The sequence below is a fragment of the Chamaea fasciata genome, unplaced genomic scaffold (assembly GCF_029207755.1).
Source record: "Chamaea fasciata isolate MVZ Bird 193981 ecotype frontalis unplaced genomic scaffold, bChaFas1.0.hap1 SCAF_7, whole genome shotgun sequence".
Lineage (NCBI taxonomy): Eukaryota > Metazoa > Chordata > Aves > Passeriformes > Sylviidae > Chamaea > Chamaea fasciata.
The window spans coordinates 6812819-6831335 of record NW_027094092.1 but is presented as its reverse complement, the minus strand read 5'-3'; the positions used below and the strand labels follow the sequence as shown (position 1 = coordinate 6831335).

At 62.1% G+C, this 18517-nt stretch overlaps 4 protein-coding genes across 10 annotated transcripts; 1 reads left to right on the top strand and 3 right to left on the bottom strand.

Moving 5' to 3' along the window:
• Positions 1-274: 274 nt before the first annotated feature.
• Positions 275-4298, bottom strand: CD6 (CD6 molecule). 6 transcript variants are annotated; one of them, XM_066187367.1, is made up of 12 exons: positions 4148-4298; positions 2922-2981; positions 2524-2832; positions 2155-2454; positions 1999-2067; positions 1764-1901; positions 1544-1666; positions 1364-1459; positions 1193-1273; positions 950-1090; positions 555-695; positions 275-472 (listed from the first exon to the last, which is right to left on the bottom strand). In XM_066187367.1, the coding sequence occupies exons 1-12, from the start codon at positions 4200-4202 to the stop codon at positions 375-377; spliced, it is 1611 nt and encodes a 536-aa protein (XP_066043464.1). In that variant the 5' UTR covers positions 4203-4298; the 3' UTR covers positions 275-374. The 6 variants fall into 6 exon arrangements, with proteins under 6 accessions (XP_066043464.1, XP_066043463.1, XP_066043462.1 ...); XM_066187366.1 differs by having other exon boundaries at positions 2155-2832; XM_066187365.1 differs by having other exon boundaries at positions 1193-1459.
• Positions 4299-5244: 946 nt separating this feature from the next.
• On the bottom strand, positions 5245-11577 carry TMEM132A (transmembrane protein 132A). 2 transcript variants are annotated; one of them, XM_066187361.1, is made up of 12 exons: positions 10976-11381; positions 10741-10881; positions 10445-10653; positions 9801-10367; positions 9370-9725; positions 8618-8776; positions 8349-8541; positions 8135-8278; positions 7859-8061; positions 7368-7644; positions 6957-7148; positions 5245-6879 (listed from the first exon to the last, which is right to left on the bottom strand). In XM_066187361.1, exons 2-12 carry the CDS (start codon positions 10802-10804, stop codon positions 5809-5811), a joined length of 3435 nt encoding a protein of 1144 aa, XP_066043458.1. In that variant the 5' UTR covers positions 10805-10881; positions 10976-11381; the 3' UTR covers positions 5245-5808. The 2 variants fall into 2 exon arrangements, with proteins under 2 accessions (XP_066043458.1, XP_066043459.1); XM_066187362.1 differs by lacking the exons at positions 10741-10881; positions 10976-11381 and adding an exon at positions 11444-11577.
• A 627-nt stretch (positions 11578-12204) lies between these two features.
• On the bottom strand, positions 12205-14652 carry TMEM109 (transmembrane protein 109). The gene is given in 5 exon segments (XM_066187360.1): positions 12205-12993; positions 13078-13180; positions 13282-13502; positions 14293-14526; positions 14529-14652. Coding segments are annotated over 5 exon segments (1053 nt in total). The 3' UTR covers positions 12205-12622.
• PRPF19 (pre-mRNA processing factor 19) lies at positions 14460-18430 on the top strand. Its single transcript, XM_066187359.1, has 16 exons — positions 14460-14660; positions 14824-14973; positions 15194-15270; positions 15341-15482; positions 15570-15643; positions 15741-15803; positions 15889-15930; positions 16016-16090; positions 16205-16280; positions 16427-16536; positions 16675-16830; positions 16910-16979; positions 17197-17282; positions 17510-17680; positions 17789-17894; positions 17986-18430. The coding sequence occupies exons 1-16, from the start codon at positions 14642-14644 to the stop codon at positions 18081-18083; spliced, it is 1515 nt and encodes a 504-aa protein (XP_066043456.1). The 5' UTR covers positions 14460-14641; the 3' UTR covers positions 18084-18430.
• Positions 18431-18517: the final 87 nt, after the last annotated feature.

The following is an 18517-nucleotide window of genomic DNA, read 5'->3' as shown; positions in this document are numbered from 1 at the left end:
TTCTGGACAGGATTTATGGACAGCATGTTCCCAGGATGGAAACTGTGTCAGAAGGGAAGCTCTGGTGGGACACCTGGGACTTCCATGTCCCCCCTTCCTGCGGTCTAATTTCCACCCCTGGTGCTATGGAGCTAGATCAGGGCCCTGCTGCCCTCTTCCCTGCTCCTGTGGGCTGGGAGTGGGATTTTTTGCCATCTTTGTGTCAGTGGACAAGTGGGAGCACTTGGTGGCCCAGCCTCACTCTGGGGCTGGTGACACTCCTATGGACAAGGGACATGGTGGAAAAGGATTTTAATGGCGACACAGAGGAGATAGCCTGGAGGAGATAAGCAGAGAATTCCAGGAGATTTGGCCTCTGGAGCGGTGGGACAGGCTCAGTAGGCAGAGCCCTGGATGTCATCGTAGTCGCTGCCCTCAGAAGAGTCGGGATCCTCCACATGTTCTCCCGGGGGACAGGATGGATCTGACCAGCCTGCAGAAACAGAGTCTGTCAGGAGGATTTGGGAATTCCCAGAACTCCCTGTGGCCCCCCACCTCCAGCGCAGGATCCTCACCAGGATGTGAGGAGGGGTCTCCTGGGGGCTCCGTCTCCTGCACGTTCTCGTACCACTCCCCCGAGGAGGTGCTGGAGCTGCCATTGGGATCTGCTGGAGCCGCAGGTACCCAGGGCTGGGAGGGCACTGGGGTGGGCTCTGCTGAGGGAACAGGGAGGAACAGGGAGGAACAGGGTCACTGACTGGCATTTTCCACCCCTGCTCCCACTCCATGGGGTCCCATTTCCTCATTGAGGTTGAACCCATTCCTGTTCCCATCCTTGTTCTGTCCCTGCTCCCATCCCTGCTCCCGTCCCTGGGGTCCCTGAACCCCCATTCCCAACCCATCCCTGTGGTCTCTGCATCCCTTTCTCCCATCCTTGGGGTCTCCCTGCCCCTACTCCCACACTTCCCACCTGTGCCATAGCAGGTGGCTGGCGGGTGCCACTGGGTGCCATGGGCAGGGGGGGGAATGCTGCCATTCCAATAGGGCTCCATGGATGAGGATGTGGAGGAGCTGGAGGAGCTGCGGAGTGTGGGACACGGCCTGGCCAGCTCTGTGGGAACAAGGAAATCAAATGTGGGAATAAGGATGTTGGAAGAGGGGGTGGCCACCCTTCCATCCATGGGATAGACCCCACCCTCTCCTTGTGTCATACCATCCTCTGGGAATGGCTCCATCCTCTCCTGGTTGGGTCTCAGAGGGAAAAGATCCTCCCTGGGATGGTGGCGCAGGGAGTCTGTGGGAAGGGGAGGCGGAGGTGAAAGTTCTGGGTGACAGGGATCCTGGGTCAGGGTGTCAGGGATCCCAGAGGAAGTGGGATGCTCACTGTAGAAGGTGGACAGGGCAACGGGAGGCTTGCTGCTGAACTCATAATATTCCGAGTCGGAATCAGAATCCTTGGAAGTGGCTGTGACCAGACAGTCTGGGGAGTGACAAGGGGATGTGGCATCTGTCACCAGCCGGGACCTCTGGCCCCACTGTGCCTGGGGGGATCTGCCAGACCCACCTGATCCTTTGGGAAGTCCGGTGGGAGCCTCCCTGTAGTCGTTGGGGATCCCGGAGGGTGCAGTGGGGCTCTGGGAGCTGTGGGTCACCAGGACTGGCGTGGGTGTTCCCAAGGAGGACATGGCTGTGGGGACAAGGGGATGCACCCACTCCACGGCTGAGCTGAGCCCAAAAAGTGGGGATTGTGTCCTAATTCCGTGTCCGGATCCAGAATTCCTTACCGCTCTTCTTCCTCAGCCTCAGCAGGGTAACAGGAAAGGCCAGCAGGGAGAGCAGGAGCAGTGCCCCCAGCACCAGGCACAGGACAAAGAGGGGACTGTCCGGTGGCGGTGTCCCCAAGGTTGGGGTCCCCTCCTTGGCTGGGACAGAGAACAGACACAGCTCATCCCATGTAAATCTTTCCTCCTGGGAATTTTACCCTGATCCCAGGGAATGGCCGAGGGCTCAGATGCTCACCATGCAGGACAGTGACATTCCTGGGCGTCACCTCAGCTGTGGGCGTTGGCGTCTCCAAACCCTGGGAGCCTGGAAAGGGCGGGAACAGAAATCAGATGCTTGGGAGAGGGCAGGACCCAGGCCGTGCCCCAAATCCCATCAGGAAGGATCCGGTACCGTTGCAGATGACCCCGGCGGCCCAGGATTGGTAACAGGGGGCGGATTTATTGAAGGTCCATTGGCACTGTGCCAGCGAGGGCTGCAGGCTCCCGCACAGGTACACCATCTTCCCGGGAAGCGTGTGTCCAAAGGAAGGCCTCTGGAGCACATCCCCGCATCCCAGCGTCCGGCAGAGCACCGTCGCCTCCGTCTCGTACCAGGTGCTGTTACACACCGTACTCCAAGTGCCACGGAAAAACACCTCCACCCTGCCGGAACACCCATCCCGGCCTCCAGAGAGCCGCCACTCCTGGTGTTCTGCGGGAAGAGCGCAGAGATGAGGATGCGCCACCCTCATCCCCGGATTCCGGAATATTCCAGACCCACCTGAGCAAACCACGCCAGCGTCCTCCTTGTGGCTGCAGTCGTGCTCCAGTGCAGCCGGACATTCCCAGAGGTCCCGCTCGTGCCCCTCGCATCCCACCTCATCCCGGAGGATGGGGCCGTGCCCACGGCCAAAGGCGGCGTTGCCGTGGGCTCGCACGGCGTGGCCGCACTGGAGCTGGCGGCACACTACGTCGGCGTCGGGAATGTCCCAGCTGTCGTCGCACACTGTCCCCCACGTCCCCTCCTGCTCCAGCTCCACCCGGCCCTCGCAGGGGCTCCGGCCGCCCACCAGCCGGAGTGCTCTGGGACCTGGAAGGTGGACCAGGAAAGATGACCTGGCATTGTCCCAGAATCCCAAAAAATGCACGTAAGGATGTCCCTCACCCTCCCACACTCACCTGGTGTCACTGAGGTGTTCCCAGTCGAAGTATTGGGAGGTCCCGTCGTTTCTGTGGGGACTATGGGGAGAAAGGGCAGAGGGATGAGGGGCTGAGCCCCCAGGATTCCAAGTTTGGAGGGATGCATCCCAAACCCACCACAATGTGGCCAAGAGGATTCTCCCAGCTCTGAGTGGCACAGTGGGAATCCCGGTGGGCTCTGGCAAAGTGGTCACAGTGCGACCTGTTGCATCCCAAAAATCAATCCCTGTGTGCTCCAGGATGTTTCTCAGGACTAAATCCTGGTGTGGAATCTGCTGGGAGGATTTTGCCTTAAATATGGGAATACTGGGACGTGACTCAGCGGTGGAAGAGCTGAAATTTGGAATGTCATCCCGCATCCATGTTGTTCCCACTGTCCGGTTCATCCCTGCGGACACAGAGGGGCTGGACCCACCTGCCTACACCCATTACAGAGCCACAGGTTAGTGGATGATCCAATTATCCCTAAAAATGCCCCATTTGGCTCCTCCAGGGGGAAGGATTTGGCCCCAGAAGTGAGGCATCCAGGGAGGATGGATGGGTGGGAATCCTGGGAAGAGACACCAGAGCCAGTGGGGTGTGGACTGGAATTAAAATATTCAAGGAAAAAGCCAGGGATGAGGGGCGAAGGTGGAAAAGAGCTGCTCCAGATGGGGGCGGAGGTGTGAGAAAGGCGGAAATGGGGTGATGGTGCCATTTCCCCAACGATTGGAGGCCTTGAAGCAGCTCCTGGCAGACATTTTGGCAGCCAAACCATCCCAAATCCCGCCAGGACAGGGGGGACAGGTGGCATCACGTCCCAAAACCATCCAGGGGGTACATCAGAGGCAGGATGGGCTTCAGGCCCTGAGTGTCACCCCATTCCCAAAGGGATTGTAGGTGGGATGGCTCCAAGAGCACCTTTAGGGGCTTAGGGTCCTCTTTTAGAGGTTCCCAGGGTGCTTTTGGGGGGATCCAAGGGGGCCTTAACCCTTAGGAGAATCCCCAAGCCTCAGGATACCCTTTTAGGGGATCCCTTTCCCTCCATCTCAGTGGGTTGAGGGGCAGCATCCTCCACCACTGACACCCCTGTTGGGGACCCCTCAGGACCCCCAGTGCTCCCCATCCCAGGGAGGTGCAGGTCCCCAACCCCCAAATCTGTGGCTCCACCACCCCAAGGTCCCAAGAGAGGGAGAGCAAGGGCCAGAATGAGGACAGTGACGTACCTTGTGCAGGTGCCACGGCAGAAAGAGCCGCCAAGAGCAGCCAGAGCTCCCCCATCCCGTCAGCGAGGCAGCCCCATGGAATTCAGGGGTCTGGGATTCAGGGACTCCCTCTCTCAGCAGCTTGGGGACATGGCTTGACTGTGTCCCCGCGCTCCGGCAGCTCCGGGAGTGCGGCAGAGGGCAGGAAGCCGACTCAGGGCTGCAGGGTGGAGGAGGGTGATGAGGTGGCTCCATCCTGCCCTGGTGGGGAGGAAACGGGGTTTTGGGGACCCTAGAGACCCTCCGGGGCACGGCAGCCTCGTGGGTCTGGTGTTCCCACCCCGGGGGACACAGATCTGGTGGAGCCATCGTGGTCTGCAGCCCGTTTGTGCCTCCAGGTCGTGGATTTGGGGCGGCAGCATGGGGGGACTCAGGGTCTCCCGAACTGTGTGACATCTGTGGGGTGATGAAGAGCCAGGAGTTCCCCTCTTCTCCCTGGTTTTTGGAGCCAGTGTTACCTGCAGCTCCACATCCTGAACGTCTCCCAGCACATGCAGGATCACCCCAGGACCCTCCAGGAATATTAGGTGAGGAGTTAAGGCTGGCATTTCCATGGGTGGGGGGTGGGGCATCCCAGGAGATGCTGATTCCCACCGTGGGTGAGGGCTGGGATCCAGCTGAACACCTGGGGACCCAGGATGTTGGGAAGGGGGGACAGGACTCCAGGCACCCCATCTCAGCAGGGTTTTGGGAAGTTTGGGGAAGCTGGGAGCAGGGTGCTGGTGTGGGGGATCTCCTGCTATTACACAGGGTGTCTTGGGATTGCTGGGACTTATTGGGAAGCTGAATGAGTGGCAATCCCCATGGCACCCCTGAATTAAAGGGAAGTGCTGAGGGGACATTTGGGAATGTCAGGGACCGGCCATGGGGAGGACATGCAGTACCAGGCTGGTGTTGGGGTTGGAAAGGTGGAGGAGGAGGATGGCAGGAGAGGGAGAGAGGAAGGAGATCCCTTATCCCAAGGTGACCCCAGCTGGGCCACGGCCAGGCCCAGCCCTGGATCCAATCCCGTGATCAGCTCCCATGTGGAGCCAAGGTCAAGGGCATGTGCCCATTCCCAGGAACCTGGCACTGCCACGGGGGCAGGGTGGGACCCGGTGTCGGGATCAGAGGAGATGGCAAGGAGGGGAATCCCTTTTTTTTTTTTTTTTTTAATACTTTATTTTTGTAACAACGTCAGAATTAAAAATTTTCCATAAATACCAGCCCCTGGCAGCCCCTTCCCGGGCGTTCCCGATAAAAAATGTGTACAAAACAGATGCGTGGCCGGGGTGAAGGTGGGGGGGATACAGGATCCCTCCCCGGGATCAGACCACAGGAATCATCACCACCATCATCATCACCACTATGAACACCATGTCGCAATGAGACCCAAAGCAGTAAGAGCATCCCAAATTCCTCCCCGGTGCCGCCGGGATCCAGCTCCTGTAAGGACAGGGCTGGGAGACCCCTCCCTCACCCTCTGTGGGCACCTCGGGGTGGTCCCAGGAGGCCACCAGTGGTCCCCGGCACATCCCGCTGGGAAGGGGGGTCGGTGTCCCCCCAGCACGGCACGGGGAGGAGGTCGGGCCCTTACTGGTTTGCCCGGGAATTGGGGGGTCCGGGAGTCGCTCCCCTCGGGGTCAGGAGCTGCCGCGGATCCTCTCCATGTAGCTCCGGAGCTCCTCGGGATCCCGCAGCCCCATGTCCTCGCACACCCAGCGGATGTCATCCTCGCTGGCCACCAGGATGGACTGGACCTGGGGGGCGGCCGGGGGCGGCTCCTCGGGGACGCGGGGGGGACCGAAGGTGACAAACTCCACCCGCTTCCTGCGGCCGCCTCCCGGAGCCGATCCCTCCTTGCGGGGCGGCGGCGCCGGGGATCCAGGGGGAGCCCCGTCCTCACCGGAGCCCGGAGGGCCCCCGCAGCCACAGGGGGGGCCCGGGGATGCCGGGGGTTCCGGCGGCCGGCGATCCAGCTGCGGCCGATCCAGCTGCTGCCGATCCAGCTGCCGGCTCAGCTCTTCCTGGTCGGTGCCCAGCCAGACCCAGTTGTGGGGTTGTGGGGCCGAGGGGGCCCCGCCTGGCTCGGGCAGCTCCTTCTGCTGGTACCGGAGCACGAAGAAGATACAGTTGACGAGGAAGATGAAGATGGCAAGGCAGAAGACTCCCAGGAGCACGTACATCCCAATTTCCAGGTCAGTCACCCGCTCCGGAGCCTTCACCATCTCCTCCTCCTCTTCCTCCTCCTCTTCCGTGCCGGCATGGTTGCGTCTGTAGCCTTCCTCCTCATCCTCCTCCGAGGAAGACCCCTGGAGCTTGGTGGCCGCCGGCCCCACGCCTGCGGGGTCCCTCTGTCCCACGGTCACCGCCTCCCCGGACATGGCGCCCTCAGCCCGCGGGAAGGGCCGGGGGCTCCCGGGAGAGGGGATGCCCACCTGGAGCCAGGCCGTGCCGGTGGCCAGGGCGGCCGCGCGGTGCCGGCCACGGCGGCACGGATCCGGGGGGTGCAGGCTGAGCTGCAGCAGGGCCCCCTGGCCCGGCCCCTCAGCCACCACCCAGGGGTGGGCGGCGGGGAGCCCAGGGGAGCCCCCGACACTGGCGACGCTGTGGTCCAGGGACGTCACGGTCAAGGCCACGTCGTGCCACCCGTAGAGCTCCAGCGGGGCCAGAGTGCGGTCGGAGAAAGACAACCAGATGGACAGTGTCGCTTCCTGGTGGGGTGACAAGTGGGATGGCAGAGGTTTGGGGGACACCGGAGAGACCGGGGGGACCCCCCCACCCGTCTTACCTGCTTGAGGGCCCGTAGTGTGGGTGTCCCCAGGGCGGTGGCGGTGACCACGCTGGGGTGATCTGGCTGTGTCCGCAGGGATAAGGAGAGCCCAGCCACCACCTGGGTGTGGAGCTCTGTCACTGTCACCTTCTCCTCAGAAACCACCAGCGTCTGCTCTCCCAGGATGGAGTTGGAGAGTGGGGAGCGTACCTGGAAGCAGCTTGTAAGTCCCCCAATATTCCTCACGGCCACTGTTTCCTCTTCCCATCCTGTGCCAGCTCCTCCAACCCCTCAGTTCCTTCCCTCCCTATATCCTGCCTGGCCCCCACTGGGATCATTTCCAGCGCCCCAGCTACATCCCTGCAACCTTCCCACACCCCCAGACCTCCCGAGGATCCCCCAAATTCCCCACAAACAACCCCCATTTACCTCGACAGAGGTGACTCCAGGCTCCCGGCCCACCACAACTGCCCCCGCTTCCAGTGAGGCCACACGGGGGTCCTGGACACGGGTCTGGGCAGCCACCAGGTGGGTGACATCCAGGAGCCACTCAGGGCCGGGCAGGTAGGACAGGTGACGGCCACCATCCAGGGGGTGGGCCACAAAGTGTGCCAGGACACGGAGCCCTGTGCGCTGGAACTGGGGCCGGCAGCCCCGCACCCGCCGCTCCGGCTCCTCTGCGGGGTCCTCGGACTCCACCACGGCACTGGGGACAGGGGACAGGGACAGGGTGACAAGGGGCTCCCCAGGGGCAGGGGAACAGGGATTGTAGGACAGGGTGACAGGGATTCCAGGACAAGGTGATGAGAATCCTGGGACGCAGGAGTGTGGTTGGAGGCTCACTGATGCATCCCCACGTGGCAGGTCTCACCCCATTCCCATCTCCCCCTTTTCCCATCATCCCATTCTGTAGGCCTCACCTGTCAGGCCCCTCGGGCAGTCTCCAGCCACGGAGCTGCTCCAGGATGGGATCTCCCAGCTGGACACGGAGTGGGAGCAGTGGAGCCCAGACGGAGAAGCTCAGCTCCGCCCGCAGCCGGCGCACCCAGAAATCCACACGGGCCCCCCGAGCCCCTCGGCTCTCCTTGCCCCCCACGAACACCAGGTCGCAGGAATCCGACACCTGCAAGGGCACATGGAATTCCATGGGAACCTCCCAGGGTGAGGTGGGATAACGAGTGGATAGCAGGACTCACCTGCAGCACCTGCTTGTCAGCGGATTCGCACCCTACAGGGTCGGTGAGCTCGGACACTCCACCCCCTGCTTCCACAGCCACCAGTTTCACCGGGATAACCCGGGGGATCCCAGTCAGTGGCGCCGTGTTCAGGATCTCCAGCTCCTGGAAGCACAGTGGGATAAGGGGGCGCTTCCCACAGGATGGAGGGCTGGAATGGGATGGGGACACGCACCTGCACCAGTGGGACGAGAGCACGGACATCCCTCTCTGACACCTGGATCTCCCAGACCAGTTTGTCCTTCTGCGCCTCGGGATCCTGGCCGGGATACTCCACCTGCCACGTGAGGGGCCGCGCCGGTGCCAGCCCCCCCGTCCCGTTTTCCACCGCCACATCCAGGTGCAGGAACGCAGCCGGCTCGGACACCCTACGGCACCACGCTGGGATCAGGGTGGAACAACCTGTAGTTCCCACTGGGATGGGGGTATTGGGATATTCTCTACCTGGAGGTGTCAGGGACGGCAGGGATGTCCCCAAGCCGCCGGCACGTCACCACGGCCGTGGAGTGCTTGGGACTGCGGGAACGCTCCAGGTGCACGCTCCAGGTGTTGGGAATTGTGGGATGGGCAGAGACCACCTGCAGGCCCTTCTTGGCCTTGATCCTGTGGGGACCACACGGTGTCACAGAGTGTCAGATGGTCTCGTGTGGTGTCAAAAGGTGTCACACAGTGTCATACAATGCCCCCAAATGTCACACAGTGTTAAACAGTGTCCCACAATGTCAGATCGTGTCAGACAATGTCTCACAGCGTCACTCACAATCACAGCGTGTCACTCACTGCCCCACAATGTCACACAGTGTCGCTCACAGTCATGCAATGTCACACAGCGTCACTCACTGCCAGAATGGTATCAGATGGTGTCACACAATATCACAAAATGTCACACAGTGTCAGTCACTGTCAGAATGCTGTCAAATGGTATCACACAGTGTCACTCACAGTCACACAATGTCACACTGTCACACAATGTCACACAGTATCAGATCCCTGTCAGATGGTGTCACAGTGCCAGTCACACTGTCACACAATGTCACTCAGTGCACACGGTGTCCAATGTTGTCACATACTGCCACAAATTGCCACACAGTGTCACAGACTGTCTGTCACACAGTGTCACTCACAGTCACACACTTCCACATAGTGTCACACAGTGTCCCACATGGTCCCGGTGTCCCCATTGTCCCTGCTCTCACCTCAGGGTCAGGCTGTCGGCAGTGAAGTTGTGGCGCAGGGCGATGGTGGCCGTGAAGTGCTGCCCGGGCCGCAGGGGGACATTGGGGACACGCAGCAGCACCTTCTCGTCCAGCCGCACCTCCTGCCGCCGCTCCGGCTCTCCTGCCCGCAGCTCCAGCATTCCCAGGAATCTGGGAGCCTCCTGCTCCCGACCCCCGCACTCCCCCACGCTGTAGCGCAGCTCAGCAGGTTCTGGCCGCTCCAGAGGCTCCAAGATGTTGGAATCCCGCTGGCGGCTCCGGTGGGAATGGAGGGATCCCAGGGAGAACCAGCGTGGAGGGATCTCCAGCTCCACCACGCACACGCCCAGTGGGGCCTGCAGGGGAGAGGGGTCCTGGGATTAGGCTGGGTGGGAGCTGCAGGTCCCCAGGGTCCCCAGGGTGGCACTGACCTGCAAGCGACATGTCCCCCGGGCCACCCGCCCGCGGTGGTGAGCGTGGAGGGTGACACAGGGGAGATCCCGAGCTTTGGAGCTATCCCAATCCCTTGAAGGATCCCAGTTCCCAGGGTGGTCCTGGTGCTCATGGTGGTGCTGGTCCTTGGGGTGGTCCCAGTTCTTGGGGTGATCGTGGATCCCAGGGTGGTGCCGGTCTTTGGGGTGATCCCGGACTCCACGGTGGTCCCGCTGCTCAGGGTGGTCCTGGTCCCTGGGGTCACGATCCCCAGGGTGATCCCAGACCCCAGGATGGTCCTGTGCCCTGGGATGACCCCAGTCCCTGGGATGACCCTGACCCCCAGGGTGGTCCTGGATCTCAGGGTGAACCCAGACCCCAGGGTGGTCCCAGTCCTTGGGATGATCCTGGGTGCCGGCATGATCCCGCTTCCCAGGCATCCAGTCAGGCCCATGCAGATGGAAGAGGACACGGGCCACAGGTTCGGCAAGGGACACAGAGCTCTCCAGGGACACGGCACGGATGGCCCAAGCTGCTGAGCTGGGGGGGCTCTCCCTGGGCACCTCCTGTAAGGACACCGGGATGGTGGTGGGGGCTGGGACACCCACCCTGGGGTGGCCCAGGGGACAGGAGTCCCAGTTACCTGGCGGATGCTGAATGGGGGGTAGGTGGCCTGGACCAGGGGCTGGGATCCAGCACGAAGCAGTAGGAATGTCTCAGAGCGGGTGTGCAGGGAAGAGTTGGGGGCCACGTCCTGATCCACCCTCTGCAGCCGGTAGGACTCAGACACCCCAAGGACCTCCAGCTCCACTGGCAGGAACACGGGATCTGGGGGCTCCCCGTCACCCCTCACTGCAAGGACAAGGATGCGTCACATCCCACAGGGACACAGTGGGAATGGAGTGCACAGGGGTGGCAAGTGGGGGTCTTTGTGCCCACCTTTGTGGCAGCATGCAGGGTGACCCCTTGTCTGGCCACCGCATTCTGAGGTCACCACTGCCATGGTTGCCCTATCCCAGGGTTATCCCATCCCTGCATAAGGACTGGGGTCCACTCGGTTCCCCCAGTCCTGGCTGTTCCCTGTGGGAATGCATTCCCCAATGGGGAGAGGGTTGGAACCAGGCTCATGATGCCCCAGTCAAAGGGATGCCTCACCACAGGGAGCAGATCCCACCTGGATGCCCGGGCAGGGCTTCCTCACGGCCGGGAATTGATCCCACCTGGGCGATCAGGTGTGCGGGAAGAGGCGAGGCAGGTCCCGGGATCCGGGGGAAAGGGGAGTCCCTCGGGCGGCGAGTTCCCGTGGGGATTGGGAGGAGATTGGATCCCAGCGGATCCCACGTTCCCCGGGTGACCCCCTCGGGATCCCCGGCGGTGGAGGCGGCACAGATCCCCGCGGAATGGGGGACGTAGATCCCGGGGAACGAGAAGAAGGAGGAGGGGGTGAGGTCGCCCTGGCTCCCGGGATCCCGGCGGAACGGAGGGACCCCGAACGCGGGGAAAGGGAAGAATCGACCCGGATTGCGGGACCGCACGGGAGCGGATCCCGGCAGGACGGCGAGAGGGGTGCGGAGCGGGGCCGGGGTTGGTGCCGGTGCCAGCTGCCGTTCCCGGTGCCATTCCCGGTGCTGTTCCCACCTACCCGGGGCGCAGAGCAGGGCGGCGGCCAGCAGCGCCAGCCGGGGCGCCGGGGCCATGGCCGGTCCGTCCCCCGATGCCGCCGGTGCCGGTGCCGCCGGTGCCTCCCGTCACTCCGCCTGTGCCTCCCGTCCCTCCGCCCCCGCGCCCAGACAATGGGGCCGGGGCGGGACCGGCACCGGCGCCGCCTCGTCCCGCCGGGTCCTAAAGCCCGGGAGTGCCCGGTGCTCCGGCTCCTGCTCCACAGCCCGAGCCACATCCCATCCCACTCTCCATTCCCAGCCCTGCCCCCCGCTTCCTGCTCTTCATTCCCCGCCCTGCTCCCCATTCTCATCCTCACCCCAATCCTCATTACCATCCCTGCTTCCCCGTCCTGCTCACCATCTCTGCTCCTCATCCTCTTCCTCATCCCCATCCCAGTCCCTGCTCCTCATCCCATTCCCATCCCCACCCAGCAACGGACACCCCAGGCCACACGGAGACCCCCGGAGCAGGGCAGGAGGGCGGGAATTCTTCCCCCAGTTGCCATCCATCTTTCCCTGTTCCACCAGGGATACTGGGGACATGGGAAGGACTAGGACATCCCTGGCCAGGGGCACGGAGCAAGTGGGAAGCACAGCAGGAACAGCTGGAGGGCAGTGGGACCTTGGCTTGGATAAACCACCCTCCTTCTCCTCCTCTTCCTCCTCCTCCCTTCCCACCCCAATGGACTAGGGGGGCTGGCTGAGCCTGACCCTCTTCCCATGGAAAAGCAGTGGGGCCAGGCCGGATAAATCCGTCTTTATTCCAAACCACATTATCAAAACCATTTAAAAAGCAGCTTACAACCCAAAACCTGACAGTAGGGGCAACCCAAACCAAGCAGAGCCCCCTGGATGGGGAATGGGATCCCCTCTGCACCCCAAGCTGGAGGGGCTGAGACAACATCCCTGGCAAGAAGGGAACATGGGAGCTCTTCTCCCACATTTGGGGCTCATGGGGCCTTTTGGGGTGAAGGCACTTGTGGCATGAGTGGTAAGGCACAGCCCCCGATTTTGGGGTGATCCCAGAGGGATGGGGGGCTCCCAGGACCCCTGGGAGAACCGGGAAGCAGAGGAGGGAGCGTGGGGGGCTCAGCGGAGCGGGGGGGGACAAACATGCTTGGGATAAGGGAGCCAAGCTTTGGGGAAGCTTTAGGGGGGGCTCAATCCTCCCGGTTCCGGGGCCCCCCAAACTTCTGGCGCCGTTGCAGCTCCTCCACCTTCCACTCCAGGCTCCGCACGGCCGCGTCGTGCCGCCAGCTGTCATCCAGGGATCCCAGCAGGCCACCCAGGAGGGCGTAGAGCACCCACAGGCCCAGCAGCATTCCCGCCTGCACCGTGGGGCTCTCCCGGGAAGCAGCCACGTGCAGGAAGGCTCCGAGGAAAAAGAAAAGCTTCACCCCACGGAGCAGCGGGAGCAGCAGCCCTCGAAGCCTGGAGAGCAGCCAGGATCCCAGCAGGGCGGCCACTGCCCACAGGAGCACCCTCTGGACTTCTCCAGGAGCCAGCGCTGCTGCACGGACCAGCCGGTGGCCTGGGAATGGGATCTGGGAGTCAGTGGTGCTGGTGGCACCAGGAATGGGGGCCAGAGCCGTCCCACGGGGTGAATCCCACTCACCATTGATGCTGGAAGCAGCCAGGAGATCCCCCAGGATCCCACAAAGCGTGGTTAGGGCTGCCGAGATCCCCGAGGAAACAATCCAGAGGGTGGTGGAGAGGCTCTGCGGGGAAAGACGGGAATAAAGGAGTGGGAAAAGAGGGCGTAGATGGCCATGTCCTTGCACAAAGAACTCCAGGAAAGCTTTGGGAATCAGGATCCCACCTCTGCCACCATCTGCAGGGGCTGGGGTCCCACCCAGCTTTCCAGGGTGTCCCAAGTGGATCTTCCCAGCCGGAGCAGCAGGTCATTGGAGGTGGTGGCGTGTTCCCAGAATCCCTCCTGGCCATCCTTGGCTCCATCCCCTGCTGATCCCATGAGGAATGGGATCCACAGCAGCAGGGCCAGTAGGGCCCTGTGCCCCACGGCACTCTCCATCCTGGAACCTGGGATCTGTGGGGAAAGGGAGAGGTGGGGGTGCTGGGGGGGGAAACTGCTGGTTTTGGGGTCCCCTAAGCAGGAGGGGAGGGCAGAGGCCCTACAGCACAGTTCCGTGCCCCCCCTCGGCACAGGCCTGGGTGCCCCGGCTATTTTTGGGACAGACGAGAGTCAGCGGGACACAGCCAAGGGCACCGGGCCTGACTGGGAAGGGGGGGCACTCCTTCCCCAAGGAGGGAGCAGGGTGCTCCGGGATGGGACACAGCCACTACTGCCACGCCCGAGACCCCCCGTGCTCCCCACTCCTCCCCAATCCCCCCGAGATCTCCCCAATCCCTGTGTGCCCAGCCGTGCCCAGCCCCGCCCAGTTCCCCCCATTCCCCTGGAACCCCTGACCCTCCCTGTGCCCACCCCTCCTCAGCGCCCTCAGCCCTTCACGATCCCCAAAATCCCCCCCAATCTTCCCTGGATCTCCTCAATGCCCACTGGATCCCCAAATCCTTCTGTGCGCACCACACCCAGATCTCCTCGGTCTCCAGAATCCCTTTAATCCCCCCGATCTCCAGGATCCCCCCCCAGGCCCCTCTGTACCCACCTCCCACTGTCCGCCCCCCACTGCTCAGGATCCCCCCGGTGCCCCCGGGATTGCCCCCAGGAGCCCCCACCACGGCTCCCTCACCCCGCCTATCGCCCCCTGGAGCCCCCCCCGCCCATTTTCCCTCCATTTCCCCTCAGTTTTCCCCCGGTTTCCCCCGAATTCCAACCCCCACCCCGGGGTCCCCCCCGACCCCCCCTCACCGGGGCTTCCCTCAGCTCCGCCGCGGGGCACGCCGGGAGCTGTAGTTCCCGGGATGGCCGCGGTGCACGCCGGGAACGCGGGCGCCATGGCAACAGCCGGAGGCGGGGGGCGGCGCGCGGTGCACGCCGGGAAGCGCCGTTCCCGCCGGCGGGGGAAGCGCGGGGGATGCCGGGAGCGCTTCCGGTTCCGGCGGCGGCGGCGCCCGCGTGAGCGCTCGGGAGCGGCGCGGGGGCCGCGCGCGCCAACCGGAACCGGAACCGGGACCCCGGACCGGAAAGGAGAACCGGAAACAGCCTCGGAAGGACAGCGGGGCCGTAACCGGAGCGCCGCGACCGCCCGGCCTCCGCCATGGCGCTCATCTGCTCCAGTGAGTGCGGAGAGAGCGGCCGCGGGAGGGGGCGGGGGGGCGTTATCGAATGAGGGATCCCGGGCTGCGGGGCGACGACAACCGGGGTCACCGGGCAATCACGGGGCAGGGGGATCCCAAACCCCCGTTCCCGTCCGATCCTATCCTCCCCTTTCCCCCGCAGTTTCCAACGAGGTCCCGGAGCACCCGTGTGTGTCGCCGGTGTCCAACCACGTGTACGAGCGGCGGCTGATCGAGAAATACATCGCGGAGAACGGCACCGACCCTGTCAACAACCAGCCCCTGTCCGAGGAGCAGCTCATCGACATCAAAGGTGCCGGGATCGGGGATGGGCGTGGAAACGGTTCTCCCGGGAAAAGCGGCTCTGGGGTCGGGAACGGCGGTGCCCGAAGTGTTTTGGGGTTGGCAGAGCTGGGGGTGAGATGCCAAACTGGGAAAGAGAGGGGTAACGGAGAGACGGTGAAATGAGAAAGGCAGGGATGGCAGTGCAGGGACCCAGGGGCACATGGATGATCTGTCTCTCTTTCCTGCAGTCGCCCACCCGATCCGGCCCAAGCCCCCCTCGGCCACCAGCATCCCGGCCATCCTGAAAGCCCTGCAGGACGAGTGGGTGAGTGCCGGGGGCGCCGCCGGGGCCGGGGTCCCGCCGTTCCCGGGCTGACGCCGGCGCTTCCCGGCAGGACGCTGTCATGCTGCACAGCTTCACGCTGCGGCAGCAGCTGCAGACCACGCGCCAGGAGCTGTCCCACGCCCTGTACCAGCACGATGCCGCCTGCAGGGTCATCGCCCGCCTCACCAAGGAGGTCACCGCCGCCAGAGAAGGTGACGCGGGCGCGCGGCGATCCCGGGAAGGGGCGCTGGGAAGCGCTTAACCCGTTTTTTCCCATTAAACTCGTCGTGTTTTTGCAGCTCTGGCCACGCTGAAGCCTCAGGCCGGGCTCATCGTGCCCCAGGCGGTGCCGTCAGCGCAGCCCAACGTGGCCGTGAGTCCCTGCTCCCCATCCTGCCCTTTTCCCGCTCGTTCCCAGCCCTTGCACCCAAATTCCCTCTGTGCGTGTCCCTTCCCTTTGTGCCACACAGGGCGCCGGTGAGGCCATGGATCTGGGAGAGCTGGCGGGAATGACCCCGGAGATCATCCAGAAGGTAAGGGCAGCGTTTCACGTGTTGCCCTTTCCATCCTCCCATCGCAGAATTCCTGGTCTGTGCCCACCCTCCTCTTGTTTTCCAGCTCCAAGACAAGGCGACGGTGCTGACCACGGAGCGTAAGAAGGTGAGTGGCCTCACCCAAGGATTTTGAGGGAGCTGGGATGTGCTGTGCTCCAGCAAAGGCTGATGTTTGTCCCTGTCTTTTCCAGAGGGGCAAGACGGTCCCGGAGGAGCTGGTGAAGCCGGAGGAACTCAGCAAGTATCGGCAGGTGGCCTCGCACGTGGTGAGTGCCAGGATAGGAAAGGACTGGGAAATTCCCACATGGAAATTGCTTCTTGATTCCATTTGGGAGTGTTCTGCTGCTTGTGGCATTAATTTGGGGTTCTCCCTCGCACAGGGGCTGCACAGCGCCAGCATCCCAGGAATTCTTGCCTTGGATCTGTGTCCTTCCGACACCAACAAGATCCTCACTGGTAAGGGAGCTTTCCTGGGGATTTCCTACGTGGGAGTGGGTCTCTTTTTCTGTGTTTTTGGGAATTCGAAGGGGGACATGGGCAGGTGGATTTGGAGTTGGCTAGCCCCACACTCCCATCCCAGCGCTTCCCACTCGGATTTCCAGGTGGAGCCGACAAAAATGTCATCGTGTTCGACAAGAGCTCGGAGCAGATCCTGGCCACGCTCAAGGGCCACACCAAGAAAGTCACCAGCGTTGTCTTCCACCCATCCCAGGTGCGCCTGGCTCTTCCCTCACTTCCAGGATGCCTCAAATCTGGATATCAGGACCCTCCTCTGGTGGAATCTCCTGCCGGGAGCTCTGGGAGAGGTGAATTCTTCCCGTGTGAACCTTCTGGTGTTGTCCCTGTGTAGGACTTGGTGTTCTCGGCTTCTCCCGACGCCACGATCCGGATCTGGTCTGTTCCCAATGCCTCCTGTGTCCAGGTGGTCCGTGCCCACGAGGGCTCCGTGACTGGGCTCAGCCTCCACGCCACGGGTGATTACCTGCTCAGCTCCTCGGATGACCAGGTGGATCCCTACCCATCCCACAGGTCCCACCTTTGCTTCCCACCCGTTTTCCATATCCAATGCTCTTCCTCTCTCCCAGTACTGGGCTTTCTCGGATATCCAGACGGGTCGTGTCCTCACCAAAGTGACAGATGAGAGCTCTGGATGTGGTAAGCCTTGGAGTTGATTATCCCCATTCTGGGCATCCCTTGGCTCCTGGAGTTCATGGGAACTCCTTTGGAGGGGCCTCAGTAGCCTTCCTAACCCTCTGAGTTTCCTCAACCCTCTTGAGCCTTCCCAACTTTCCAAATCTTCCCAATCCTCTTGGAAGTCTACCCAACCTCCTTGAGTCTTCCTGAGCATCTGATTCTCCCGCTGTCTCTGCAGCTCTCACCTGTGCCCAATTCCACCCAGATGGGCTCATTTTTGGGACAGGAACAATGGATTCCCAAATCAAGATCTGGGATCTGAAGGTAAGGGCTGATAGGAGTGTGTGGGAACAAGGGTTTGGAGTGCGTCTGAGCTTGGTTTGGGGATCACTCCAAGAAGCAGGACTTTGAGGAATGTTTTTGGAGGTTCCTCCAAAAATCCCAAGATTCCAGCTGCAGAGCAGCTGCTGGTGACACCATGACCACACAGGTCACTGCGGGATGACGCCACATCCCAGTGGTGAGGTGCCCTCTGACCCCCTTGTCCCCAGGAACGCACCAACGTGGCCAACTTCCCGGGGCACTCCGGGCCCATCACCAGCATCGCCTTCTCTGAGAACGGGTACTACCTGGCCACGGCCGCTGACGACTCCTCTGTCAAGCTTTGGGATCTGAGGAAGCTCAAGAACTTCAAGACGTTGCAGCTGGACAACAACTTCGAGGTGTGTGACGTCCCTTTTCCCCCACAGCCGCTCTCCTCCAGGAGTTGTGGCATCCCAAGAATGCTGCTGGAAGCTTTTTCAATGCCTTCTTGTGATTCTTCTCCACAGGTGAAATCCCTGATTTTCGACCAGAGCGGGACCTATCTGGCGCTGGGCGGGACCGATGTCCAGATCTACATCTGCAAGCAGTGGACAGAGATCCTCCATTTCACAGGTGAGAGATGGTGGGAATCATGGAAGTGGCTGGAGTGGGAATGGGATGAATCCACTCGGAATTGTGACTGTGGATTGTTTTCTGTCCGCAGAGCACAGTGGGCTGACCACAGGAGTGGCCTTTGGCCACCATGCCAAGTTCATCGCTTCCACAGGCATGGATCGGAGCCTCAAGTTCTACAGCCTGTAGCCCTGGAAGTGGGGCAGGGATTTTTTGGGATTTGGGATGGGAGGTGGGTGGGAATATCCAGGTGGGATTATCAAACTCCCCTGTTGTAGCTGTTGGCGCAAGGGAAGTCAGACATTGCCTTCCCTGTGCTTCATTGTTTAGTTTTTGTTTAGTTTTTTCCCAGTTCCGTGTGTTTCCCACCTTTAGATTGTTTTGTGCTTGTAACTGGTTTGACAAAAAACCCCAATCCCTGTGCTGGTGGAAGTTTGAGGCCAGAATGTGTGGAAGGAGGGAGGAAAGGGAGGACTGTGCAGTTTTGTAAGCAGTTACTTAGTTTCAGTATGGAAATAAAGACTTCTTCCCTGTCATCCCACCTGGAAGGGGCTCCTGTGAAGGGCTGGGGTTGTAGCAGGGTGGGATTTGGGGGGCCATGGCTGCTGCCAACTTGGAATAGG

What these genes read in the sequence shown, in the direction of transcription:
- TMEM132A (XM_066187361.1), bottom strand. Translation starts at nt 10,804, where the DNA reads ATGGCAGTGGTGACCTCAGAATGCGGTGGCCAGACAAGGGGTCACCCT. An exon ending in CTCTCGTCCCACTGGTGCAG is followed by an intron (nt 8,279 to 8,348) that starts GTGCGTGTCCCC and finishes CTGTGCTTCCAG; the next exon opens with GAGCTGGAGATCCTGAACAC. An exon ending in CTGACAAGCAGGTGCTGCAG is followed by an intron (nt 8,062 to 8,134) that starts GTGAGTCCTGCT and finishes GTGCCCTTGCAG; the next exon opens with GTGTCGGATTCCTGCGACCT.
- PRPF19 (XM_066187359.1), top strand. An exon ending in TGACCACGGAGCGTAAGAAG is followed by an intron (nt 15,931 to 16,015) that starts GTGAGTGGCCTC and finishes TGTCTTTTCCAG; the next exon opens with AGGGGCAAGACGGTCCCGGA. An exon ending in CACCAACAAGATCCTCACTG is followed by an intron (nt 16,281 to 16,426) that starts GTAAGGGAGCTT and finishes TCGGATTTCCAG; the next exon opens with GTGGAGCCGACAAAAATGTC.
- CD6 (XM_066187363.1), bottom strand. Translation starts at nt 4,202, where the DNA reads ATGGGGGAGCTCTGGCTGCTCTTGGCGGCTCTTTCTGCCGTGGCACCT. An exon ending in GAACACCTCAGTGACACCAG is followed by an intron (nt 2,833 to 2,921) that starts GTGAGTGTGGGA and finishes TCCACCTTCCAG; the next exon opens with GTCCCAGAGCACTCCGGCTG. An exon ending in AGCCACCTGCTATGGCACAG is followed by an intron (nt 696 to 949) that starts GTGGGAAGTGTG and finishes CTGTTCCCTCAG; the next exon opens with CAGAGCCCACCCCAGTGCCC.